This window comes from Nomascus leucogenys, chromosome 19, assembly GCF_006542625.1.
Source record: "Nomascus leucogenys isolate Asia chromosome 19, Asia_NLE_v1, whole genome shotgun sequence".
Classification (NCBI taxonomy): Eukaryota; Metazoa; Chordata; class Mammalia; order Primates; family Hylobatidae; genus Nomascus; species Nomascus leucogenys.
The window spans coordinates 72,804,710-72,831,719 of record NC_044399.1 but is presented as its reverse complement, the minus strand read 5'-3'; the positions used below and the strand labels follow the sequence as shown (position 1 = coordinate 72,831,719).

Here is a 27,010-nt window from a genome sequence, read left to right as displayed (position 1 = left end):
GCGTCCCCCGCCCCTTGCTCCCGCCCCAGCTCGCGCTGCCCGGGCGGGCGCCGGCCGCTGGCGCTGCTACTGCTGCCGCCCCCGGGGCGCGAGTCCGTCGCCCGCCGCCCGGGCACCCGGCGAGGGGCGGGGGCAGCTCCTAACCGGCCCCGGATCCTTCCCGCTCCCGCCTCACGCTTCCCGGAAAGCTTGTCCGTCTCCGCCGAGCTGCTCCGGGAGCCCCGCCGCGCCGAGGTGAGGGCTGGGGAAGGGGGAGGGAAGGGACGCCCGCGGAGGAATGTGCCGGGTTGGGGGGCGGGGAGCCGGGGTCCGGCGGCGCGATCTAGGCTCAAGAGCTGGGATCATGTGCTGTTTGTTCCGCGGAGGCGCAGAGAGGTGCCAGGCCCGGGCGGCCGCCGGCTGGCTGGACAGGAGGACGGGTCCGCATGGCCGCCCTAAGAGGCCGGGCGGGGACCTGTGTGGGAACCACCCGGTGGGCAAGGTGCAGGTGGCCCAAGACCCGCTTTCGGGCCGGTTGGCCCCACCCCAGCCGCCCAGTATCCTCCTTGTACCCCACGGCTGCTTCACAGCTGCACCGGCCGACCCCTGTCCCTACCTCTATTCCCTTACCCCGCGGGCCCCCAGCCGTGCCACCCCATTCCTTGTCCCATTAGCTGCAGCAACGGCGTCACCATCGCTTGTCCCCACCAGTGTCCTTCCCTCCCCTGGTCAGGGTCTAGGGGGTCAGGGCTGTTCTTCCTGAGCCAGCTTCTGTGATTCCAGCTACTCCCTTCCTGTCCTGGGACAGACCAGCCCCTCACCCTCCCATGCTCTGCCCAGGAAGACTGGTGAGGGGAGGCCCAGTGTGACAGGAGTTTGGGGCCCACTGGGGCCACAGGAGGGGGCTCAGCATCCCTTATCCCTCTTCGTGGTCCTCCTCCCTGTTGTCCGTAGGCGTGGGCTGCTCAGCCTCTCCTCCCAGGGTGTGGGCACCCGATCACCCACATTCCTGGGCTCCAGCCTGGCACCTTCCCCAGGGCAGTGGACGCCATAGCACTAGCCCCAGGCTGGGGCTGGCACCAGCCAGCCGGCTTCCTTTTCTTTCTCCCTTTCAGGGAGGCCCCAGGGACCCTTTACCCTCAAACACAGGTATTTCTGGGTGCCCCAAGGGTGGAGCCCTGAGGGTTGGTCTGATGGCTACAGGATGACCCCACCCTCCCCTGCCCATTGTCCTGGATCCTGAGGAGGAAGTGCTGGGGGCTGGGCAAGGGGCTTAGAGCCCGCACAGCTGGCCCTGTGGATCCCAGTCCTGGGCCCTACCTACCTAAAGTCCTTGGACTTTGCCCATCCGCACTACCGGCCTGGTGTATGGAGGTTGTGGGCCTCAGGTGGGAACTGGATTCTCCCTTGCCGACCCTGTGGGGGAATTTTAGGACAGGTTTTGCATTTGCAATTTCCTCTCTGGTCTCTTTTCTGGGCTCCCAGTTTATGCTTTGGCCCCGGAGTTCCCCATCCTGCCTGTTTAACACCTTGTGTTTGCTGTGCTGTGTGTCTTCGTCTTTTCCTCTCCCATTCTTTCTTTCATAGCGTGACCTCAGGCTTGCCTTTTGTCTTATTTCTCTAATTTTCTTGGTGTCTGTGACTCTGCCCCCCTCTCTCTCTTCCCGCCACCCTCACGTCTCTGCCCATGTGCCCCTCTGTCTGAATTGCCCTCTGTCCAGCCTCTTTCTCTCTCTGTCCTCTATCTGAACGTTCAGTACATTTGCAAGTGACAAGGAATAAAAATATCACCGTCCCTGCCCTTGGATTCACATTGCATTCAGCCACTCCAGAGGGTCAGCTGTCCGTACTTTTCCTACTATTCCCCCCATAACGTTGGCCTCCAACCTGGGAACCCCAGACAGGTCTCTGGAACCACAGGTGCCTCCTAACAACTCTTCCCCCACAACCAGGGTATCTCCCAGAGCCCCAGCTGGTGTGGCCAGGCCCCAGGAGTAGGATGGGGCTCCCCCTACGAGGGCCGGTGGCAGCCAGAACTGATACATCCCTCCTGGTCTGGGGCCAGGACGCCAGGTAACTCTGGGGGAGACCGCCCAGGTTCCTGCAAGCTGGTATATGGCTGGGGAGAGAGGCAGAAATACCTTTGGGAGTCTCTCAAGACAGTGACATTTGGGAGGAAAGCCAAGGGAATAAGAGCTGGGTCCTTGAGAGGCTGGGTGGCTCTGGGGGAGATGTGAAGCCACTGGTTCCGGGAAGAAGCTGGGAGGCAATGTTTGGGTCCCAGCAGTGGTTCTGACCCCACCACTCCTTTCTCTGTCCTCCAGCTGAGGAGGGCAGGAGTGTCTGGAGCCATGGCTGGTGCCTCAGTGAAAGTGGCAGTGAGGGTTCGGCCCTTTAACGCCCGCGAGACCAGCCAGGATGCCAAGTGTGTGGTCAGCATGCAGGGCAACACCACCTGTGAGTGAGTCCCCGGGGCCTGGCTGGGCACAGGCAGGGAAGGCCGGGCCCAGCCGGGCCCACCACACAGGCCAGTCCTGCTGGGCCAAACGAAGAGGAGGGTTATGCTGGGCACAGAGCAGGTGCTAGTCATAAGGGCGGGGGCTGGGGCAGGCTGGCCTTTCCCGTGTTCCCAGTCCCTGGGAGGGGGAATGTTGGCCTGGAGCCCTCCATTGCCCAATCCAGGGAGGCAGCTCAGTGGGGGCGGGTCCTAGGAAGCCAAAATTAGCTTTGGTGGCTGGAGGGGGTGGGGAATATTAAAGGGGAGAGATGACTCAGGACAGTGGTGAGGAGTGGGATGCTTGGATTCCAGGGGCTGGTGGGGGTATGGGCAGGGACTGGGAGTACCTGACCTTGACTTTCCTTCCTTTACCCTCTCCTGCCCCTCAGCCATCATCAACCCTAAACAGAGCAAGGATGCCCCCAAAAGCTTCACCTTTGACTACTCCTACTGGTCACACACTTCGGTGGGTTGTTGGGCTGGGGGAAGAGCAAGGCAGTGAGAGACAGTGGATGTAGATCCTGGGGAGGGGACATGTTAAGAAATAGGACCCCCAGGGGATTAGTCAAGCTGAATTGGGAGAATGATCCTGGGTGGGGGTTGGTAGGACCCTTAGGCTATGATTGAGGCCTCGACAGGAAGGCAGAATCCCTTGGGGTAATTAGGACTAGCAGGGGCTGGATAGGATCCTTGGGGTGATAAGGACAATGATGAGGGTGAGAGGGCACACAGGTCCTTTGGGGAATCATCAGTGATGGAAGCAAGACCCTTGGGGCAGAGACACGAAGGATAAAGACATCCAGGGTTCCTCTGTTTTTATCTGCCCCCACTTTCTCCTAGGCGGAGGACCCCCAGTTTGCATCTCAGCAGCAAGTGTATCGGGACATTGGAGAAGAGATGCTGCTCCACGCCTTTGAAGGCTACAACGTGTGCATCTTTGCCTACGGGCAGACCGGGGCTGGGAAATCCTATACCATGATGGGACGGCAGGAGCCAGGGCAGCAGGGCATCGTGCCCCAGGTACGCCTAGGACCTGGTGGGGCAGCCAGGGCAGGAGCATCTTTAGCTGCCGTCTGAGGAAGGAAGGCCCAGGGTCTAAGGATTATGGAACAGAGACCTGGCTCTGAGGCCATTGGTGATGGGAGATAGAGGTTGACTGCAAGCTGGACAACCCTCTGGGGTGGGAGGGTCTTTGCCCCTATCAGAGGCAATGAGCCTCAGTGAGAAGAGCAAGGCTTTGGCATCAGTGAGCCTTGGGTTCGAGCGCCAGTTTTACAACTTACTACTATTTTACTTGGTTTCATAATAATTTGTGAGTATAGTTCTCCTGCAGGCTTGTGTACCACCAGCAGAGTGTTAAGTATAGAAATGCCCATTGGGGCCGGGCGCAGTGGCTCACGCTTGTAATCCCAGCACTTTGGGAGGCCGAGGCGGGCAGATCACGAGGTCAGGAGATCGAGACCACGGTGAAACCCCGTCTCTACTAAAAATACAAAAAGAAAAATTAGCCGGGCGTGGTGGCGGGCGCCTGTAGTCCCAGCTACTCGGAGAGGCTGAGGCAGGAGAATGGCATGAACCCGGGAGGCGGAGCTAGCAGTGAGCCGAGATTGCGCCACTGCACTCCAGCCTGGGTGACAGAGTGAGACTCCGTCTCAAAAAAAAAAAAAAAAAGAAACGCCCATTAGGATAACAGAGTTAACCGTAATTGTCCCTGGCTGTCCAGCATAGCAACCTGGCACACAGGCTTGGGAGTCAGGACTCCTGGGGTTTGCACCCTGGCTGGCTGGATGCTAGCCTGTGATCTTGGGCAAGTGGGAACCTCTCTGAGGTTGTTTTCCCATCTGTGAAATGGGAATAACCCCTCCCTCAGGGCTGTGGCAAGGGTTAAATGGGGTCACTCGGGACTGGCCCTGGCCTGTGGCTGGACACTTCAGGTGTGCCCTGAACAGGAGCTTCTCTGTATCTCCCTGTGTCCCCCTCCAGCTCTGTGAGGACCTCTTCTCTCGCGTTAATGAGAACCAGAGTGCTCAGCTATCCTACTCTGTGGAGGTAAGCCCGGGTCTCGACAGTGGCGGGGCTGAGAGGGGTCCAGACTGCTGAGGGCCGTCGCGGGCATCAGACAGCCTGGGATCTAATCCTGGCTCTGCTGGTTACTGACTGTGACTTTGGGGCAGTGATTCTATCCTTCAGCTTCGTATGTTCATCTGGGAGATGCTATTGATCGGATGCACCTCCTGGCTTGTTGGGCAGGTCGCTGAGCTAGCATCTGCAAAATGCTTTGCACTGTGTATTAGCTGCAGTCACCTGGATCATGTCCAATGGAGTCAGATTAAGTTTCGTTGTCATTGTTGTTGCTAGTTTTGTTACTTCTCATTTGCTTTTCCCACTCAGGTGAGCTATATGGAGATCTATTGTGAGCGGGTACGAGACCTCTTGAACCCCAAGAGTCGGGGTTCTCTGCGGGTCCGGGAGCACCCCATCCTGGGCCCCTACGTGCAGGATCTGTCCAAATTGGCTGTGACCTCCTACGCAGACGTTGCTGACCTCATGGACTGTGGAAATAAAGCACGGTGAGGCAGACTGATGGAGCAGAGGGCAAGGGGGCCAGGGTTGGGAAGGTGAGAGGCAGGATGCAGTGACTGCTTCCTTTGCCCCCAAGGACTGTGGCTGCCACCAACATGAATGAAACCAGCAGCCGTTCCCATGCCGTCTTTACCATCGTCTTCACACAGCGCTGCCATGACCAGCTCACGGGGCTGGACTCGGAGAAGGTGGGATCGCCCCCCCTCCCGCGCCGGACGCAACCTCCCCTGACAACAGGGACAGTGACTTGGTAGAAGGGTCTTGGGCCCTCCCTGCCCATGCTGGGTTGAGTGCCTCCTCAGGACTTCCATGACCGCGCCCCACCCCCACCCTGTTTTTCCATCAGATCAGTCTGTCCCCGTCTACTGTTTGCTTGTCTTTTTTTTTTTTAAGACAGAGTCTCGCTCTGTCACCAGGCTGGAGTACAGTGGTGCAGTGGTGCGATCTCAGCTCACTGCAACCTCCACCTCCCGGGTTCAAGTGATTCTCCTGCCTCAGCCTCCCAAGTACCTGGGATTACAGGCGTGTGCCACCAGGCCCGGCCAGTTTTTTTGTATTTTTAGTAGAGACGAGGTTTTGCCGTGTTGGCCGGGCTGGTCCTGAACTCCTGACCTCAGGTGATCCACCCGCCTAAGCCTCCCAAAGTGCTGGGATTACACACGTGAGCCACCGCACCCGGCTGTTCTTACGAGACCCAGGACAGGGCCTGGATCCCCTGTGTGTCCCTTGTCCATGCCTGCGGTGGGCCTGTAGTTATTTGTAATTGAGTGAGTAACCACCGTCTCACTGTTGTCACGTATTCTGTTTCCCCGGCCTCCTCCCTCGCCTCCTCCTGGCTCTCTCTAGCCCTTGCCAGCTGCCCACATTCCTGCTGGGTGCTTCCCTGATTTGCCTGCCCCGTCCCCCACCCGCACCTTATCTCCTGCCTGTTTCCTCTGACCCCAGGTCAGTAAGATCAGTTTGGTGGACCTTGCTGGGAGTGAGCGAGCTGACTCCTCAGGGGCCCGGGGCATGCGCCTGAAGGTGAGGGGGCTTCAGAGGGTGGTTTGTTGTGGGGCAGTGTTGTGGGCTGTGTGTGGAGGTCTCCAGTCAGAACCTGAGACTCTCACTAGGGAGGTAGGAAGGGGAAGTGGATCAGATTGGGAGAGGAGGGTCTCATCCCCACATTCCTCGTTCTTTTCCAGGAGGGAGCCAACATCAATAAGTCCCTCACTACACTAGGGAAGGTGATCTCGGCCCTTGCAGATATGGTGAGACCTGGGTGTTAGAAAGAGAAGGGGCTTGGGAAAGGGGGGTGACCCACCCTAACCTCCTTCCCCCTTTTATCCCCCAGCAATCAAAGAAGCGGAAGTCGGATTTTATCCCCTACAGGGACTCTGTGCTCACCTGGCTGCTCAAGGAAAATTTGGGTGAGGGCCTCTTCCTCTCTCTCTGCCGACCCTGACACATCCCACAAACTCTTTCGATACGTCTGACAAATCCCCTTGCTATGCCGAGAATCCCAAATCCCATTGTCTTCCTTCTCCCCCTGACCCTTCAAAGGGAACATCCTTTGAAGATTTCCTGATGCTGAGAACAAGGCCATACCCTGCCGTCAAGCTAAGGGCCTCACTGACCTGGCTACTCATGACCTCACTGACCTGGCTACTCATGACCCCTGCCTGATCCCTGATCCCTGATCTCACACCCACTGCTGCACTGCTGACTTCGTCCCCCTTCCATGCTTCTGTGACTGTCCTGCAGATATATCTCCCTGACCTCATTCCCTCCCATAACCAGATGTCATTGTTAGTTCCACCACCCTAGATTCCCCTACATCAGAGCATGACCCTATAAGACCCCCGCCTGGGCAGTGGGCCGCAGCCCCATGACCTGGTCTGACTTTTCTTAGCCCCTCCCTCAGCTAAAGCTTTTCCCTGCACTCCATTCACAGGTGGGAACTCACGCACAGCAATGATTGCAGCCCTGAGCCCTGCTGACATCAATTACGAGGAGACTCTCAGCACCCTCAGGTGGGGCTTCTGGCTCTAGCAGGGATGGGGCAGCATTGGAAAAGTGCCAGGAGTTCAGATGCGAGTTGCTCAGGACCCTGCTCGTGAGACGGGGGAGATGCCGGAGCCCTGCCACAATATCTTGAGACCTGGGAGAGGGAGAAGGAGAAACAGCAGACCAAGGGTCCCCTGCCCCCAGGCCTCACCGACCCTGCTCCTCTGTCACCCAGGTATGCTGACCGCACCAAGCAGATCCGCTGCAATGCCATCATCAACGAGGACCCTAATGCCCGGCTGATTAGAGAGCTGCAGGAGGAAGTAGCTCGGCTGCGGGAACTGCTGATGGCTCAGGGACTGTCAGCCTCTGCTCTGGAAGGTCGAGGTTCCAGGGAGGGGCAGCTCAGGGATGCCCCTTGGCCCACCCCATCCCTCCCCACTTGCCTTTGCCCAGTCCTGGAGCCAGGGAGGGACGACGCACTATGAAACCCTTCATGTGCTCAGTGACGTGGACACAGATGTGCAGAGGGGACATATGTGTTCAGATGTTACAGAGCTGGGAGAGACTAATTTCTAGGGGAGAATCAGGATCCAGAGGGACCTGTCAGGCTCCTGGAACTAATAAAATGACCATTACAGGAAAAAATGGCAATGTATACTTACAGGTCACACAGTAAATTGTTAAGAAGAGGCTAGGGTACTGGGTAACTTTCTTGACAGAAGTTCTTGCAAAACGTCAGAGTCGAAGTGGACCATAGCCTAACAGATCTCAGTGGAGTGCTTTCTAGCATGTCAGGCTCAGCCTCACTGATGGAAATAGTGTCCAAATCAGAGGATGTGTAATCCATGTTGACTGGGTCAGGAATGGACCCTGCATTCAGTCTTGAGATCATCTCATTGAGGATAGGGTGCTGAGGGGCACAGTGTGGGGAATATGAGTGTTCTCGGAAAGAGAAGGATAAGGTAGCTAGGATGTTTGCCTTCCAACATTTGAGGGATTTTCTTGCAGAAGAGAAAGCAGTAAGGACTTTTTATCTCAGAGGGCAGAACTAGAAACACCAGCACACATGACGTGGGGCCAGTTTCAGCTCAACACAGCTAAGAATTTTTTTTTTTTTTTTGAGACGGAATCTCACTCTGTCACCAGGCTGGAGTGCAGTGGCTCGATCTTGGCTCACCGCAACCTCCGCCTCCTGGGTTCAAGCAATTCTGCTGCCTCAGCCTCCCGAATAGCTGGGATTACAGGCGCCCGCCACCACACCTGGCTAATTTTTGTATGTTTAGTAGAGACGGGGGTTTTAGCCTGGCACAGTGGCTCATGCCTGTAATCCCAGCATTTGGGGAGGCCAAGGCAGACAGGTCACCTGAGTTCAGGAGTTCAAGACCAGCCTGACCAACGTGGTGAAACCTCTACTAAAAATACAAAAATTAGCTAGGTGTGGTGGCACGCGCCTGTAATCCCAGCTACTCAGGAGGCTGAGGCAGGAGAATCGCTTGAACCCAGGAGGTGGAGGTTGCAGTGAGCCAAGGTCTCACCACTGCACTCCAGCCTGAGTGACAGAGGGAGACTCCATCTCAAAAAAGAAAAGTTCGACACAGAGGTTTCTAGACTGGCCAGGCTGGTCTTGAACTCCTGACCTAAGGTGATGTGCCTGCCTTGGCCTCCCAAATTGCTGGGATTACAGGTGTGAGCCACTGCGTCCGGCCCAGCTAAGAATTTTCTTTTTTTCAGACAGTCATGCTCTGTTGCCCAGGCTGGAGTGCGATAGCGTGGTCTCGGCTCACTGCAACCTCTGCCTCCTGGGTTCAAGCGATTCTCCTGCCTCAGCCTCCCAAGTAGCTAGGATTACAGGCACCCGTCACCACACCAGGCTAATTTTTGTATTTTAGTGGAGATGGGGTTTCACCATGTTGGCCAGGCTGGTCTCGAACTCCTGACCTCAGGTGATCCCCCCACCTCGGCCTCCCAAAGTGCTGGGATTACAGATGTGAGCCCCCACACCTAGCCCCACCTAAGGATTTTCTGATGGTGCAAGTCATCTAATAGTGGAAAGGACTGGCCACCTCCTTCAGTAACGAGCTCTCCACCCCTGGAATTCAAGCAGAGAGACTGGGTGCCCATTTTTCGTGGCTGTAGTAGGAGGGCTCCTTGCCTGGTAGGAGGCTGACCAGCGGTCTTCTGTAGTCCTTATAGACTGGTCCTCTGTGAAGCTCTTGGTCTCCTGGATGTCTCTCATCAGCTCCTTTCCTTAGCCTCATTCTTTTTCCTCTATCTCTCTCCCAGGCCTGAAGACGGAAGAAGGGAGTGTCAGAGGCGCCCTGCCAGCTGTGTCATCTCCCCCGGCTCCAGTTTCACCCTCATCACCCACCACACATAATGGGGAGCTGGAGCCGTCATTCTCCCCCAACACGGAGCCCCAGATTGGGCCTGAGGAAGCCATGGAGAGGCTGCAGGTGGGAAGCTGGAGCTGGCAAGGGCTGGGGGTCTGGGCGTTCCTGGGAGTTTACTTCTCCAAAGTCAAGCTTGAGAAAGAAGGAATTCTAGGAGTAGCATGGCCCCAGGGTAGGTTGTCCCTACCGTGGGTCTGCTTGTCCCAGACCATCCTGAAACCTACCCACCCTTACACCCCCAGGAGACAGAGAAGATTATAGCTGAGCTGAACGAGACGTGGGAGGAGAAGCTACGCAAGACAGAAGCCCTGAGGATGGAGAGGTGTGAGGGCCGACAGCTGGGGTCCTGGGAGGAGTTGGAGGCTGCGAGGGAGGTCAGGCCCCACAGGGAAGGAGGTCACGGGCAGTGAAGGTAAGACTGACATTTGCCTCTCCTCTGCCCACAGAGAAGCATTGCTGGCTGAGATGGGGGTGGCTGTCCGGGAGGATGGGGGAACTGTGGGCGTCTTCTCTCCAAAGAAGGTGAGTGAGGAATCGGGCGAGGAGGCCTAGAGAGCTCTCTGGATGCTTAGAAAAGAGGCAGCAGGTGCAGGGTAGTGAGTGCTGTCCCTGATCGCTCCCTTTGAGGTCCCCGGCTTGTCCCTCCATCATTTCTGTCCCCTCCGCTGCCACCTCCTCTCTGTGTTGTCTAGTCATCCCTGCCTTCTCCCTCCAGCCACTTGACAGCCTCAGGAGAGGGAGAGGACCTGGGAAATCGGAGGTTGGTTGGGATAGAGACTGAGGCACTGTGCATGCTTTTGTATCATTTGCGTTTTGTATTCTGTGCATACTCAAAAAGATAGCTAAAGAAATCTATTTTTCAAAAGGATAACTTGGGAAGACAAGACTAAAGGGAGTCGAGGAGGCATGAGCACTACATTGTACGACAGTGGTTGCCAGTGCAGCGAGAGGTTGGTTATAGATGGAGGCACCCGTGTAGCTTGGAGCTATGCCGCAACTGGTTTCCTAGAGAAGGTGTTTTGGAAAGTGGAACCTGAAAGATGGACAAGACTTAGGGGGTATGGAGGAGTAGGGCCAACATGAGGTTGAACAGCCTGGGGTATGTGTTGGGGTGAGTGGGACACGCCAGTGCCTGACACGTGTCTGCCGCCAGGTTTTAGGTGCCTAACAAATCTTTGCTGAAAGGAAAGAAGGAGCAGGGCAGGAGAGGTCAGGCTCAGGTGGAGGCAGAAATGCTACCCCAAATATTAATAACCATCCGGCACAGGGACTGACCAGTCAGAAAGGACACTGGCTATAGAGAGCCAGTACCACTGTACTGGTGTATACCAATGAAGAGATGGTGCAGAGGCCAGTTTGAGCAGAGCCTGAACTTCCAGTTCCACCAGGGAACCAGCCCAGCCTGTCTGGACCATGGTGTGAAGCAGCAGAGGATCAGGCCCTAAGTCAGATACACTGTGCTCTGAGCCAGACAGGGTCACTGGGGGCTGCCTGGAAGAGGTGATGGGTTACCAGAACAAGGCTTCTCTCTATTTTGTAAAGTCAGGTCCATTTGGGGGACTAAGCAAGTGGGGATCACTGAACCCCTGTTCTGAAAAGAGGAGAGGGGTTTTGTCTTGCCTGGCCCAAGCCACAGTGAGGGAGTGAGAGAGCGGTGGGCAGCAGGCCAGGCTGCTTGTCTGGGGTCTTGTCTGGGGCTTTGGGGTCCTTCTGAGGGAGCCAGACTCTTCTGGGACCCAGCCACACCTAGGTGGAAAGAGGGGCTACAGATGCCCTCAGCATGGCTTCCAGCCACCTTTGTATACCTGGAGCTGGGCCGCTTCCACCACGGTTGCAAGGATAGAGAAAAAGCAGAAAGGAGTGGGGAGACTGGTGGGGTGGAGGTTTCTTCCTTGGAGAGCTTGCAGAGATGCCACCTGCCAAAGCCTGGAGACCAAAGGAGGGGGTTCTTGTTTTAATTGTTCTTATAAAGGTAATACACACCAGAGAGAACATTCTAATAGTTCTAAAAGGTGTGTACAGTGAAAAGTTACGTCTCTCAGTTTACAGCATTTTGTTATAGAAAAAAAAAAGTAACTCTCCATCCTTCCCACCCTTAAGTTCCCCTCTCAGAGGCAGCCTTCATTATGAGTTCTTTTTTTTTTGAGACGGAGTCTCATACTGTCACCTGGGCTGGAGTGCAACGGTGCAATCTTGGCTCACTGCAACCTCTGCCTCCCGGGTTCATACAATTCTTCTGCCTCAGCCTCCCAAGTAGCTGGGATTACAGGCACACACCACCACACCCAGCTAATATTTTGTATTTGGAGTAGAGACAGGGTTTCACCGTGTTAGCCAGGATGGTCTCAATCTCCTGACCTTGTGATCCGCCCGCCTCGGCCTCCCAAAGTGCCGGGATTACAGGTGTGAGCCACGACCCCTGGCCCAAGGAGAATATAGTAAGAACTCATAATGGGCTGGGCACAGTGGCTCACGCCTGTAATCCCAGCACTTTGGGAGGCTGAGGCGGGGGGATCACAAGGTCAGGAGATCGAGACCATTCTGGCTAACAAGGTGAAATCCTGTCTCTACTAAAAATACAAAAAATTAGCTGGGCGTGGTGGTGGGCGCCTGTAGTCCCAGCTACTTGGGAGGCTGAGGCAGGAGAATGGCGTGAACCTGGGAGGCGGAGCTTGCAGTGAGCCGAGATCGTGCCACTGCACTCCAGCCTGGGTGACAGAGCGAGACTCCGTCTCAAAAAAAATAAATAAATAAAAGATTTTAATCTATATTGCCAAAGTGCCCTCTGAAGATTATAACCATACCAATTTATTTTAATTTTTATTTTATTTTATTTATTTATTTTTTGAGATAGCGTCTCGCTCTGTCTCCCAGGCTGGAGTGCAGTGGCGCAATCTCTGCCCACTGCAAGCTCCGCCTCCTGGGTTCACGCCATTCTCCTGCCTCAGCCTCCCGAGTAGCTGGGACTACAGGCGCCCGCCGCCACGCCCGGGTAATTTTTTGAACGATACCAATTTATACTCCCAAGGGTAACATACAAGAGAGCCCATTTACTCTCACCTTTTTCCACATTCTGGCTTAGTAAGACTTCTCTTTGCTGGTGTGATTGGTGAGAAGGTGTCTTAGGGTAGTTCACTTTTACATTTTTCTCAAGGTAGTGAGGATGAACTATTCTCATGTTTAAAAGCCGTGTGGTCTGAAGCCAGAGGAGTGAACTGTTAGACTCATGGGGGAAATGGGTTTGGTGTGAGTAGCTTCAATACGGAGTGGTTGGGTCCTAGAGGAAAAAACTACAGTTTGTCTTGGAGGGAGCCCCCTCTTGCGAAGACCCCGACCACCGGGGCTAAGGATTGCTTAAATCAGTGGTATTTAAACCTGGTTCTGAGCTACCTTCTCAGGGGCTGAGGATAGGGACAGGACCAGACCCTGGGGCTCTCACCCCCAGCCTGGGCCTGAGCGCTTCTTGCTTATCTGCTTGATGTCCTAGGCTCCTAGAGAAGGTTTCATTTTGAACAAAGAGTTATAGGGCCGAAGAAAAAGTTGAAAAGCACCGCCTCAAATCGTGTTCCCTCTCCCCAGGGATAGATTGCTTTCTGCTTCCGGAGCCCATCAGTGTTTGCCAGTCCCAGAGCAGGCCTGACACTGCAGTGTAGGGAGGGGCATGGGAGTCCCTCAGGAGAAGTCCCTCAAGGAGTGATCCTTGGAGCACTTGGGTGAAGGCAGATGCACAAGATACACAGACACCTGTTGGGGACACAGCTTTGGGCTCTGAGTGTTAGGTGGCTCCCAGAGAAATAGAGGTTCAACTCCATGCCGTTTCCCTTCTGTACCCTGTGCTTTCTGCCTCCGTGCTTCTGTCCAGGCTGCTTTCACCCGGAGCGCTCTTCCTTGTGCATATCTACGTCCTCCTCATCCTCAAAGGCTGGCTCCCTTGTTACCCTTCCGTTAAGTCCTCCTGATCCCCTTGAAATCCCATAGTTCACTTTGTTCCTCTTTGCATGTGAGTCCCTCCCAGAACACAGTGGCACTCAACCCCCTGGGAACAAATGAATGAATAAATGAACTTAAGCAAGGGCATGAGACAATCAGAAACTCTCCATGAGGCATCTGTTTCCCACTTGTAATGGTGTTTCCACGCCAAGCCTCACCTCCCCTAACTGACTCTCATTTCCTGGCTGACTGGACAGCAGTGCCTGGGCTTGACTCATCTCTGTACCCCGCCTAGCGCTTCACCAGGGTGAGGTAGAAAGGCCACAGTCAGTCCTTCTGCAGCAGAGGCAGGGGTCTTGTGTTCTGATGGAAGGCTTAGGAAAACTTCCTGGAGGAAGTTGCATTTCAGACAGACTGGGAGGAACGTGAAGGAAGTGAATGATTTTGGCAGGTGGGGGCAGGGCGGGAGGGGGGCTGTTGCTGGGGACATTGGCAATCAGGGATACAGGAGACCTGCTTTGGAGGGAGTGGTCAGGGGTCCGCTGAGTGGAAGTACAGAGTCCGGGAGAGAGGCCTGGGAGCGGGGCTTGGACAGGTGGACTGGAGTCAGGACATGGAGGAGGCCCAGGGATGCCAGGGGAAAAAGTAGGCTCAAGTCCAGCGGGCCTGGGGTTCCAGCTGGAGAGGTCTCAGCAGAGAAGCAAAGACATGGCCATAGTGATGTGTGGGCAGGAAGCTGGGAGACCTGAGGGGTGGCAGGAAGGCAGGTGGGCCTGGGGCAGGGTGGTGCCGAGGGATGGACAGGTGTGTGGCGGGGCAGCAGCTGGCGGGAAGGGAGACTTCCCCAGGCGTGGCAGCAGTGGCATGAATGGGGGTACAGAGGCAGCATGGCCTGTACGCCACCCAGAGTACGCCCAGCAAGGGCAGGGCTGTTGTAACAGAAACAAGTCAGGAGAAGGTGCTTTGGGAGAAGGGAATGGGCCGGGTTTTCAGCGCAGAGCAGCGTTAACAATCACTCAGGTGTTCAGGATGGACTTGGCTGGGGGGCCTTAGGCAGGGACAGCCCCAGGTGGGTGCTGTAGGGACCCAGTCTTGAGGTGAAGCAGCCCAGGGACGGGTAGTCACTGGGGAAGAGTCAGGGAGTCTGCTTCAAGAAACATGTTTGTTCCATTTGCTTTTGAGTTGAAGTGACACTTTTTATTTTTAAATTGTGAAAGTAATTCATGTGTGTAGGAAATTCAAGGTTGATGAAAGGTGGGGAGTACCAGTCTGCTCACTCAGTCTCCCCCAACTCTCCAGAAGCTGCAAGGTACATTTTGAGGAAAGAAATGATGGGACCTGAGACAGAGGAATATAGGGAGGAAGAAGAGAATGCAGGGGGTCTGGAGCTTCTGGTCAGGGAGCCTGGTGGGTCGAGGTGCTTCTGAAGAGACAGGCCTTGAGAAGGGTTGCTGACCTGGATGCAGCAGGATGGGTGGGGCAATTTTTGTAGGCCCCTTGTGTGAGGAGAGGGTGGATCAGGCTGTCCCGAAGGCGGTTGGTGTGAGAGGTGGGAACCAAAGAATGTCATCAGGGTGGAGGGATGACGATGGGAGGAGTACAGAGGGCAGGAGAGCTCTCCAGAGTGAGGGGGTACAGCTGGCAGTGCCAGGCCTGGAGGGGTGTCTCCTCCCACTGCTCCCTTTCTTCCTTTCCATAGCCCCCCCAGCTGGCTCCCCTGACCACCTTTCTCTCCCCGCTTAGACTCCCCACCTGGTGAACCTGAACGAAGACCCTCTGATGTCTGAGTGTCTGCTCTACCACATCAAAGATGGCATCACCAGGTAGCGTGTACCGAGTGGCCTGGGGGGCAGCCTCTGCTATTGGGGTGTGGCTGCCAAGGGTTGGCCACATTGGTGTCTCCCTTCCCTGGTGGTCCCTGGAGATACCTCAGATCTCTAAACAGCTGCCTCCACAGCCCTGCATGCTCTCCTAGCTTCAAGAGAAGTTGGTGAGCCTTCCTGCTCAGTGGCTGTCTTGCCTCCACCTGCCAGTTTGGTTAGGGCGAGACATCCTTGTTTACTGGGGCAGGAGAGTTGGGAAATATAGACCCCCCGCATTCTCAGACCCTGATGCCATTGCCTTGGCCTCCCTTGGTGGGGCCTTCCTTGGGGGCGGGAGAAGGGAAACACGGCCTGGTCTGTGTGGTTGAGGGCTGGGCAGCTAAGGGCGTGTGGCTCCTTGGGCTGGTATTATGAAGTCCTGGGGGCTTGGTGCCTCCCCTAAAGGGGTGAGGGTGCCCTTCCCCTCCCACCACAGGCATTTGTGGCTGTCCTTGGTAATCATCATGGGTAGGGAGTGAGCTCTCAGCATCATCAGCCTAAGGACGGGTGGAGGCCTGTGGCTGAGGGTGCCCATTTCTCCCAGGTTTGCATGTACCCAGGTAGCATGTACTCAGCGGCCTGGGGGGCAGCCTCTACTTTTGGGATGTGGCTGCTGAGGGTTAGCCACATTGCTTCCTTCCCTGGTGGTCCCTGGAGATACCTCGGATCTCTAAACAGTTGCCTCCACAGCCCTGCATGCTCTCCCAGCTTCAAGAGAAGTTGGTGAGCCTGCTGTATAACATGGTGACTAAGAGCATGGCTTCAGAGTCAGGCAGACCTGGGCTCAGATCCCAGCATCACCACTGCCCACCTGAATGACCCCGGGCAAGCCATTTCACCTCCCTGAGCCTCTGCTTCCTCATCTGTGAAATGGGAATAATTGGCTTGGCTCATTGAGTTGGATAAACTGGTGTTCAGGAGGGGCTTGGTTAAAGTCTGGCACATGCTCACAGACGTTGGCCATTGCTTCCCCAGGGTCGGCCAAGTAGATATGGACATCAAGCTGACCGGACAGTTCATTCGGGAGCAACACTGTCTGTTCCGGAGCATCCCCCAGCCAGATGGAGAAGGTAATGGCTGAGGGGGTGAGAGAGGCCAGACAGGGAGAGAGGCCCCATGTTCCACCCCACACACTGAACACAGAGGTCTGGGTCGGGCACCAGGGAGTGCAGCCATATAAAGAGGGGATGTGGCCTTGTCCTCAGAGGGGCTTCGGGCTCATGGGTATGAATGGAGGAATACCACAGGCCCGGCCCTCTGCACCCACCCTGAGAAGGCAGACTACTGTGTGGTCAGGCACTGGTGAGGGTTCTAAGGTAGAAGTGGGACACTGGTGAGCCAGAGGGTGGGATTTTGCTGAAGAGAAGACCCTGCCCTTCTTGATCTTGTTAACCAAAACTAGCACTCTGGTCCTTTTTAAATAAAAACCTGTATTTGAATATTGGAACTTATCCCTGTGGAAAACCTGTTTCTATCCAGCTATGACTGCCGAGGTTTCTTTTTCTTTTTCTTTTTTTTTTTTTGAGACGGAGTTTTCGCTCTTGTTGCCCAGGCTGGAGTGCAATGGCATGATCTGGGCTCACTGCAGCCTCAACCTCCCGGGTTCAAGCGATTCTCCTGCCTCAGCCTCCCGAGTAGCTGGGATTACAGGCATGTGCCACCACGCCAGGCTAATTTTTGTATTTTTAGTAGAGACAGGGTTTCACCATGTTGGTCAGGCTGGTCTCGAACTCCTGACCTCAGGTGATCCGCCTGCCTCGGCCTTCCAGAGTGCTGGGATTACAGACGTGAGCCACTGCCCCCAGCCTTTTTTTTTTTTTTTTTTTTTTTTTTTTTCATTTGAGAGGGAGTCTCGCTGTCTCCCCCAGGCTGGAGTGCAGTGGCATGATCTTGGCTCACTGCAGCCCCCACCTCCCAGGTTCAAGTGATTCTCTTGCCTCAACCCCCTGAGTAGCTGGGATTACAGGCATGCGCCACCACGCCAGGCTAATTTTTGTATTTTTAATAGAGACGGGGTTTCACCGTGTTGGTCAGACTGGTCTTGAACTCCTGACCTCAGGTGATCCGCCCACCTTGGCCTCCCAAAGTGCTGGGATTACAGGCGTGAGCCACTGCACCTGCTGAGGTGTATTTTTGAGGTCACCAGTTTGTTTTAGTTCTGACACTTAAAAAAAAATAGAATGATTTGGGTTCACGTAAGCTCAGGCAAAGTCTCTGTGAAAATGAGTTGGGCAGGGAGGAAGGACATGGTACACATGTGCTGTCTGTCAGCTTGGATCTGGTGTGTGCGTTGTGCCTCAGAGACCTAGGAGTGCTTGGCCTAACACCTTCCAGGGGACAAGGGACGTGGGGCGTGTATGGTCAGCACTTTTTTTTTTTTTTTTTTTGAGACGGAGTCTCGCTGTCACCCAGGCTGAAGTGCAGTGGCGCGATCTCGGCTCGCTGCAAGCTCCGCCTCCCGGGTTCACGCCATTCTCCTGCCTCAGCCTCCTGAGTAGCTGGGACTACAGGCGCCCACCACCATGCCCGGCTAATTTTTGTATTTTTAGTGGAGACGGGGTTTCACCGTGTTAGCCAGGATGGTCTCGATCTCCTGACCTCGTGATCTGCCCGCCTCGGCCTCTCAAAGTGTTGGGATTACAGGCATGAGCCACCGCACCGGGCCAGCACGTTTTAAAAAATAACAAAAGACGCTGTCGCGTGCGTCTTACAGTGAGGTTTAAGACATACCTCTTGGGGCTGGTGTGGTGGCTCATGCCTGTCATCTTAGCACTTTGGGAGGCCGAGGTGGGTGGATCACTTGAGGTCAGGAGTTTGAAACCAGCCTGGCCAACATAGTGGAACCCTGTCTCTACTAAAAGTACAAAAAAATTAGCTGGGCGTGGTGGCTAACACTTGTAATCCCACCTACTTAGGAGTCTGAGACAGGAGAATTGCTTGAACCTGGGAAGTGGAGGTTGCAGTGAGCTGAGATTGCGCCACTGCACTCCAGCCTGGGTGACAGAGCGAGACTCTGTTTCAAAAAAAAAAAAGACATACCTGTTGGGTTTCCATATGGTTCAGGGTCAGCCAATCAAGGCAGTTCTTCTGGTCTGGTTCAAGTCCTCAGTGACAGCAAATGCTTCCGGCATTTTGGGTTGAAAGCTGTTGAATCAGTTCAGCCCAGTGAGTTATTGCCAAGTTCCTGTTATGCGGCTACCTCAAGCCATTTGCTGGGGGAGATATGAAAGCCATGCAAGCCACCAAAAATACACCCCAGCAGAGCCAGCCCACGGGCAAGGAGCTACAGTGCGGGGAGATGACACCCGTGTGCAAGACTGACATAAGTCACAGTAGAGGCAGCCGGTGATTCTGTGCTGCCAAGGGTGGGGATTGTGATAGTTTAGTCCCTGTGGGCCTTGGGGTTTTTTTTTGGTTTTTTTTTGAGACGGAGTCTTGCTCTGTCGCCCAGGCTCGAGTGCAGTGGCGCAATCTCGACTCACTGCAAGCTCTGCCTCCCGGGTTCATGCCATTCTCCTGCCTCAGCCTCCTGAGTAGCTGGGACTACAGCTGCCCCCCACCACGCCCGGCTAATTTTTTTGTATTGTTAGTAGAGACGGGGTTTCGCTGTGTTAGCCAGGATGGTCTCAATCTCCTGACCTCGTGATCCACCCACCTCGGCCTCCCAAAGTGCCGGGATTACAGGCATGAGCCACCGTGCCTAGCCTGGGCCTCAGTTCTTAACAGCAGATTTAAGACCTGGCCAGAGACAGGCAGAGAGGATGGGGGCAGCACAGACAGGTATGGATGTAAAAGAATGGTTTTTACTGACCATCTACTCCGTGCGTCCGCATTTTCTCACACAGCTCACAGGTGAGAGAACTGAGGCTCTCGGTGGTTAGGTGATTTGCAATAGACCACACAAAATGGCAGAACTGGATTCAGACACAGGATGGCAGGCACCAGGGGCTGTGCTGTGAGCTTTGCCCTAGACTGTCAGATTATCATGGGTTCAGGGTAAGGCTGCCTGGGCCAAGCTGGAGCAGTCTTCTCACCCAGCCCCACTTTCCTTGCATAACACCTATTCCCTCCTTTTTTATTTTTATTTTTATTTTTATTTTTTGAGACAGGGTCTTGCCCTGTCAGCCAGGCTAGAGTGCAGTGGCATGATCATGGTTCACTGCAGCCTCAACCTCCCAGGTTAAAGCGATCCTCCCACCTCAGCCTCCTGAGTAGCTGGGACTACAGACCTGTGCCACCACACCTGGCTAATTTTTGTACTTTCCATACAGACAGGGTTTTACTGTGTTGCCCAGGCTGGTCTCAAAGTCCTGAGCTCAAGCAGTCCACCTGCCTCGGCCTCCCAAAGTGTTGGGATTACAGGCGTGAGCCACTGCACCCAACCCTATTCCCTTCTTTAGAGAGGACTTTAGATTATCTGCTTTTAAAAATATTAATAGAATTCAATGCCTTTTTTCCCCTCTTCTTTTAGTTTTAATAAATGGCATCTGGCCAGGCATGGTGGCTCATGCCTGTAATCCCAGCACTTTGGGAGGCCAAGGCGGGCGGATCACCTGAGGTCAGGAGTTCAAGACCAGCCTGACCAACATGGAGAAACCCCATCTCTACTAAAAATACAAAATTAGCCAGGTGTGGTGGTGCATGCCTGTAATCCCAGCTACTCAGGAGGCTGAGGCAGAATTGCTTGAACCCAGGAGGCAGAGGTTGCAGTGAGCCGAGATCGCACCATTGCACTCCAGCCTGGGCAACAAGAGTGAAACTCCATCTCAGGGAAAAAAAAAAAAACAAAAAAAAGCCATCCATCACAATTAAATGACTTTAGATTATCTTGTTTATTGTCTGTCTTACCAGATAGAAGTAAGCTCTATGAGAGCAGGGATTTTTTGTTTTATATCACCACTGTATTTCTGAGACCTAATAAAATAGTGTTTGGAAGATAGTAGGAGTGTGGTATATTTGGGTTTGAATCAATAAATGAATTTTGGGGCATGATGGGAAATGAAGAAAAGGTGGGGATAGATGGCACCCCCTCTAGGCACCCGCACACTGTCCACTTCTGCTGCTGCCGTTTCCCCGACCCACCGTGATGCCCTTGGCTGCCTCTCTCCCCATGGTCTTCTGTCTCCCTCTGCTCCTAAGCTGAGTCCTCTGCTCTCCTTGTTCTCCCAGCAGCATCTGTTGTCCCCATCCCTGCCTGATATTATAGTTCATCCCAGTTTCCGTGTTTCTCTATTACTTCTAGTATAAGTATTATAATAATAAAACACATGTTTGCATGTTATTTTTTGGTTTACTTATTTGGGCCTTCTAACCACTCTTCATTCAGACTTCATTATCCCATCTTATAGAATATCACAGAAGTTAAATTGACTTGTTCAGCATCCCTGGCTAAGGAGCTACAGAGCCTGGGCCTTTGGGATACCAGGGTTCCTCTGTGGCAATGGCCACTGCTCCTTGAGGGCAGGGAGCTGCCTCGTGCATCTTCGTGTCCCAGAAACTGGCAGGCTCAGTGATTTGCACTGAGGAGCAGCTTGATGCATGTTTGGGTTGGGTTGACTTTCTCTCGTCATATGTCAACTGTGGCTTGAGAAGATGAGTCAGGTGGCAGTTTGCAAGATGCATGAGGCAGAGAGATGGGCTAGAAGCCTGCTGGAGGAGCCCAGGCCCCACCAGGGATAATGTCAGTGGGAAAGGTAGGAATGGACATCTGGAAGGCAGAAATGACAGGGCCTCTGAGCAGTTAAACATGAGGAATGAATCCTTTTGCCAATTACTGGTGTTCTAAGCTGCTGCTGGGGAAGGTAGAGGTGGGTGAGTCAGGAGCCACTGCAGAGGCTTCTGGGAATTGTAGTTGGGGCTCTAACCCTCCTTCTGCTCTTCCTTTCCTGTGCTGCCTGCCACCAGAGGGGCCATGGCACCCCCAACAGGTACTGGGGGTGGGACTGGTGGTGCATGTGTGGTTTTTCGGGGTAAGGCAAGGTGGGAATCTGTGACCATGACCCACCTTCCTCCAGGGTCTAATATTTCCCCTTCCTCTGCCCCTCCGTTCAGTGGTGGTCACTCTGGAGCCTTGTGAAGGAGCTGAGACATACGTGAATGGGAAGCTTGTGACGGAGCCGCTGGTGCTGAAGTCAGGTAGAAGATGTGTCGCAGAGTGAGGGTTCTGGGGCGTGGCTGTGTGCAGGAAGTCTCAAGGGAGGGCCTTCTGGGTGCATCCTAGAGGACAACCCTGAAATATGTCAGAAATAGCACGGGGATATAAAGAAGGAACTGGGAAGTGAAGGTCAAGGAGTCAGGTCTTGGTTTCTCCTTCCACCCCAGGGAACAGGAAGAGGATGCCAAGCTCTCGCAATTCCCTTTGGTTGACAGGAATGGGGTTGGTCCTATTCCTGAAATTTTTTATTTTTGTAGAGATGGGGGTCTCACTACATTGCCAGGGGAGCATGGGCTCCGACTGCCCTAGACTTGGGGTGACGGAGGAGAGGGTGTCATAGCCCCTGCGCCAGATTCTCTATGCCTTGGGTGTAGGGATGGGTTTGGTGCTGTTGGGGAGTGAGTTTACTTTTCCCTCCTCCCATCTCTAGGGAATAGGATTGTGATGGGCAAGAACCATGTTTTCCGCTTCAACCACCCGGAGCAGGCGAGGCTGGAACGGGAACGAGGGGTCCCCCCACCCCCAGGACCGCCCTCTGAGCCAGTCGACTGGAACTTTGCCCAGAAGGAGCTGCTGGAGCAGCAAGGCATCGACATCAAGCTGGAAATGGAGAAGAGGTGCGAGGGGGATACCCACATGCCCCATGGCTGTCTAGGCCGTACCTTCCAGGCCTCTGGGCCCATGTCCTCCTCTTGTCAGATACCTCACCAAGGTTGCTCTTCCTTCCCTCCCTGTCCAATCCCAGGCTGCAGGATCTGGAGAATCAGTACCGGAAAGAAAAGGAAGAAGCTGATCTTCTGCTGGAGCAGCAGCGACTGGTGAGGGGCAGCAGGGGCTGGGGATGGGTTGACGGGCAGATGAGCCGCAAGCCTGAGTCCGAGTGCAGTGCTCACTGCTGAGCCAGAGTGGGAAATGGGCATGGGGGTAACGGGAAGGGTCCAAGAGGAAAAAGCCAGGAGAGAGATGTGACTACAGGAGGAATCCATTGTGAGGAAGGAAGATTCCTCCAGTTGAACAGGGCTTCCCATACTCCAGTTTCTCGTGCCAAGTTTCTGATTTTCACCATATCCAAGTACCACCTGTGTTGGTATTAAGATTGTTGTTGTGTGTTTTTTTTTTTTTTTTGGAGACGGAGTCTCCTTCTGTCACCCAGGCTGGAACGCAGTGGGATGATCTCGGCTTACTGTAGCCTCCGCCTGGGTTCAAGCAATTCTCATGCCTCAGCCTCCCTAGTAGCTAGGATTACAGGCATGTGCCACCATGCCTGGCTAATAATTATTGTATTTTTAGTAGAGACAGGGTTTCGCCATGTTGGCCAGGCTGGTCTTGAACTCCTGACCTCAGGTGATCCGCCTGCCTCAGCCTCCCAAAATGCTGGGATTACAGGCATGAGCCACTTCACCCGGCCATGGACTTTCTGTTTTGTTTTTGAGAAAGGATCTTGCTCTGCCACCCTGGCTGGAGTGCAGTGGCCTGATCATAGCTCACTGCAGCCTCGAACTCCTTGGGTTCAAGGAGTCCTCCCACCTCAACCTCCTGAGTAGCTGGGATCACAGGTGTGCACTTCCATGCCTGGCTACATTTTTTATTTTTTGTAGAGATGGGGGTCTCACTACATTGCCCAGGCTGGTCTTCAGCTCCTGGGCTCAAGTGATCCTCCTGCCTTGGCCTTCCAACATGCTGGGATTGCAGGCACGAGCCACCACCCCTCAGTGGTCTTTTAAGTCTTGCACAAAATTCCACACTTGATTAGCTACAACTAATATTTACGGTAACTTTCTCGGTGCCAGCCATGGTTCTAAGTACTCCAGATGGATCTGGGAGGTAGATCCCGTCATTATCTCTGTTGTCTAGATGAGCAGCATTAAGCAGTCTGCCCAAGGGTGCGCTGTTGGGGTGGAGCAGGACTTGAACCCAGGCTCCCTGATGGGCGTCTTTCCAGCGTCCTTAGGACACACTGAGCCAAGCCATGTGGGCTCTGGATGTCCTTAGCCCTCTCTTCCTCTTTCTTTCTCTGGCCTCAGTATGCGGACTCGGACAGCGGGGATGACTCTGACAAGCGCTCTTGTGAAGAGAGCTGGAGGCTCATCTCCTCCTTGCGGGAGCAGCTGCCGCCCACCACGGTCCAGACCATTGTCAAACGCTGTGGCCTGCCCAGCAGTGGCAAGCGCAGGGCCCCTCGCAGGGTTTATCAGATCCCCCAGCGACGCAGGCTGCAGGGCAAAGACCCCCGCTGGGCCACCATGGCTGACCTGAAGATGCAGGCGGTGAAGGAGATCTGCTACGAGGTGGCCCTGGCTGACTTCCGCCACGGGCGGGCTGAGATTGAGGCCCTGGCCGCCCTCAAGATGCGGGAGCTGTGTCGCACCTATGGCAAGCCAGAGGGCCCCGGAGACGCCTGGAGGGCTGTGGCCCGGGATGTCTGGGACACTGTAGGCGAGGAGGAAGGAGGTGGAGCTGGCAGTGGTGGTGGCAGTGAGGAGGGAGCCCGAGGGGCGGAGGTGGAGGACCTCCGGGCCCACATCGACAAGCTGACGGGGATTCTGCAGGAGGTGAAGCTGCAGAACAGCAGCAAGGACCGGGAGCTGCAGGCCCTGCGGGACCGCATGCTCCGCATGGAGAGGGTCATCCCCCTGGCCCAGGTAGGCCCGGCCTTCTCCCTCCCTTCTCTCCTCCCTCAGCTCTTCCGTTTAGGAGTCTGAACCTTCCATCTCAGAGCCTAACCTTCCCCAAGTCTGGAAAAAATTGCATTGACGTATAGCACGGTGTTTTTCAATATCGTTTATGAACCACATGCCTCACTGTCACCAGGCTGCTAATTAAAAATGCAGATTCCTGGGTTCCACCCCAGACCTACTGAATCCCCATCTTTGGGGACAAATCTGCATTTATAATAAGCTCTGGGTGTTTCTGAAGTACAGTGAAGTCTAAGACCCACTGATACGAAGTGTGCAGTTTTGTTTTGTTTTGTTTTTTTTCTGAGGTGGAGTCTCGCTCTGTTGCCAGTCTGGAGTGCAGTGGTATAATCTCGGCTCACTGCAACCTCCGCCTCCCAGGTTCAAACGGTTCTCCTGCCTCAGCCTCCTGAGTAGCTGGGACTACAGGCGCGCTAATTTTTTTTTTTTGGTGTTTTAGTAGAGACAGGGTTTCACCATGTTGGCCAGGATGGCCTTGGTCTCTTGACCTCGTGATCTGCCTGCCTCAGCTTCCCAAAGTGCTGGGATTACAGGCGTGAGCCACCGTGCCCGGCCCTAAACCACTATTTTTCGAGCTTCCTTATCTCCAGGCTTTTCTCTGGACCCTTTGACATCCAGCCACTCCAGGTCTCTCTTGAATCCACATGTCCTGAGGATTCAGCTCTCCTCACATCCCTTCCCCTTTTCTCTCACTCCTCCCTCCCAGGATCATGAGGATGAGCATGAAGAAGGTGGTGAGGTCCCCTGGGCCCCGCCTGAAGGATCAGAGGCAGCAGAGGAGGCAGTCCCCAGTGACCGCATGCCGTCAGCCCGGCCCCCCTCGCCACCACTGTCAAGCTGGGAGCGGGTGTCACGGCTCATGGAGGAGGACCCTGCCTTCCGTCGTGGTCGTCTTCGCTGGCTCAAGCAGGAGCAGCTACGGCTGCAGGGACTGCAGGGCTCTGGGGGCCGGGGCGGGGGGCTGCGCAGGCCCCCAGCCCGCTTCGTGCCCCCTCACGACTGCAAGCTACGCTTCCCCTTCAAGAGCAACCCCCAGCACCGGGAGTCTTGGCCAGGGATGGGGAGCGGGGAGGCTCCAACTCCACCCCAACCCCCTGAGGAGGTCACTCCCCCTCCAGCCACCCCTGCCCGCAGGCCTCCGAGTCCCCGAAGGTCCCACCATCCCCGCAGGAACTCCCTGGATGGAGGGGGCCGATCCCGGGGAGCGGGTTCTGCACAGCCTGAACCCCAGCACTTCCAGCCCAAAAAGCACAACTCTTATCCCCAGCCACCCCAACCCTACCCAGCCCAGCGGCCCCCAGGGCCCCGCTACCCCCCATACACTACTCCCCCACGAATGAGACGGCAGCGTTCTGCCCCTGACCTCAAGGAGAGTGGGGCGGCTGTGTGAGTCCCACATCCTGGGCAGAGGGCCTGGTGGGGCCCCTTGCTAGGAGAAGGGAAGATGCCCGAGACGCTGCTTCCCCGGAAGCGCTGGGGCAGGGAGGCCCAGGAGATGAGAGAGAAGGTCCGGGTAGGTGATAGAAGACGAGGGGGAGACCGAGCCGGAGGCTGAGGAAAGGAAGAGGGCACGGAGCTGCCAGGAGCAAACCAAAGTGAAGAGAGAGATAGGAAGCTGCCTTGGGGCCATCCCTTGCAAGGGGGTGTGTCCCACAAACGCTGCTATGGGTGGGGTGGGGGGCTGGGGTGCTGCGTAGCCAGTGTTTGACTTTCTTTTTGGGCAGGGGAAAGGGGGAGAGGACTGAGAGTGAGGCAAGTTCTCCCCAGCCCCTGTCCGTCTGTCTGTCTGTCTGTCTGTGGTGGTTTCTGTTTCTAGGGAGGCATGGTAGGATCATAAGTCATTCCCCTCCCCTTCCAGGCCTCCTGCTATATTTGGGGGACCTGACTGGTTTGGCTGGAGTCCCATGAGGATGTGGGCCCTTTAATAAAGGATAGCAAACAGGGAGCTTGTGGCCTGTTTGTTTTGGGTTTTCATGGAGGTGTAGGTTATATAAGGAAATGGCACAGGTCTTAAGCATACTTATCAGTGAAGTTTTATATGTGTGCTCTGTGCAGGCACCACCCAGATCTGGATATAAGAATGTTTCCATCTTGTCTTCCTGAACTTCAACCTCCTGTCTCTTCCTTCAGGGTGCGCAGCCCGATCTTTTCCCCCTGGTTTTTTTTTTTTTTTTTTTTTTTTTTTTTTGGGAGACAGGGTCTTGCTTTGTTGCCCAGGCTGGAGGTACAGTCTTGGCTCACTGCAGCCTCCGCCTCCTGAGTAGCTGGGATTACAGGCATGCGCCACCATGCCCGGCTCATTATTGTATTTTTAGTAGTGACGACGTTTCACCATGTTGGCCAGGCTGGTCTCGAACTCCTGACCTCAAGTGATCTGCCCACTTTGGCCTCCCGAAGTGGTGGGATTACAGGTGTGAGCCACCATGCGCAGCCTCCCCTGCTTTCATTTTTGCTTACCCAGTGTCTCAATCTGTGCCAGCAACACCATTGTCTGTTATGGACAAAGCATAGAAGCGGGGATGCGAGGGGAGGTAGAGGGACTGCCAGCCTGTCAATGCTTAACTGGCTGTTGCTGACAGCTACAGAAGGATTTGTGGGGTACAGAGGAGTTCTGCTTTAAGTCACCTAACTTATTTGAAAGGTCTCCCAAGCAGCCAGTTTCTCTTGATAGTGAATGGGTTGGGCAAGCTTACTGTGCTTACCTGATTATTTTCATCCTGGTTGTGTTACCTGCCTTTTGGCAGGTACATCATTGTTCCCAGTCGTTACTTAATTTGTGTTAAGATGGTTGGCTGGTTGTGCCTGTAATGCCAGCACTTTGGGAGGCCAAGGCGGGTGGATCATGAAGTCAGGAGATCGAGACCATCCTGGCTAACACGGTGAAACCTCCTCTGTACTAAAAATACAAAAAAAAAAAAAAAATTAGCCGG

The 27,010-nt window shown here is 54.8% G+C and overlaps 1 protein-coding gene across 2 annotated transcripts; it reads left to right on the top strand.

Annotated features, from left to right (window-relative positions):
* The first annotated feature begins 29 nt into the window (after positions 1–29).
* Positions 30–26,025, top strand: KIF1C (kinesin family member 1C). 2 transcript variants are annotated; one of them, XM_030799700.1, is made up of 23 exons: positions 30–234; positions 1,932–2,052; positions 2,304–2,436; positions 2,866–2,942; positions 3,317–3,496; positions 4,460–4,525; positions 4,868–5,046; positions 5,136–5,247; positions 6,005–6,082; positions 6,244–6,309; positions 6,393–6,468; positions 6,993–7,071; positions 7,281–7,426; positions 9,332–9,501; positions 9,681–9,760; positions 9,885–9,960; positions 15,112–15,191; positions 16,206–16,300; positions 21,282–21,365; positions 21,815–22,001; positions 22,130–22,202; positions 23,409–24,026; positions 24,787–26,025. In XM_030799700.1, exons 3-23 carry the CDS (start codon positions 2,331–2,333, stop codon positions 25,468–25,470), a joined length of 3,312 nt encoding a protein of 1,103 aa, XP_030655560.1. In that variant the 5' UTR covers positions 30–234; positions 1,932–2,052; positions 2,304–2,330; the 3' UTR covers positions 25,471–26,025. The 2 variants fall into 2 exon arrangements, with proteins under 2 accessions (XP_030655560.1, XP_030655561.1); XM_030799701.1 differs by lacking the exon at positions 30–234 and having other exon boundaries at positions 1,720–2,052.
* Positions 26,026–27,010: the final 985 nt, after the last annotated feature.

What these genes read in the sequence shown, in the direction of transcription:
- KIF1C (XM_030799700.1), top strand. Translation starts at nt 2,331, where the DNA reads ATGGCTGGTGCCTCAGTGAAAGTGGCAGTGAGGGTTCGGCCCTTTAAC. An exon ending in TCTCGGCCCTTGCAGATATG is followed by an intron (nt 6,310 to 6,392) that starts GTGAGACCTGGG and finishes TTTATCCCCCAG; the next exon opens with CAATCAAAGAAGCGGAAGTC. An exon ending in AAGCCATGGAGAGGCTGCAG is followed by an intron (nt 9,502 to 9,680) that starts GTGGGAAGCTGG and finishes TTACACCCCCAG; the next exon opens with GAGACAGAGAAGATTATAGC.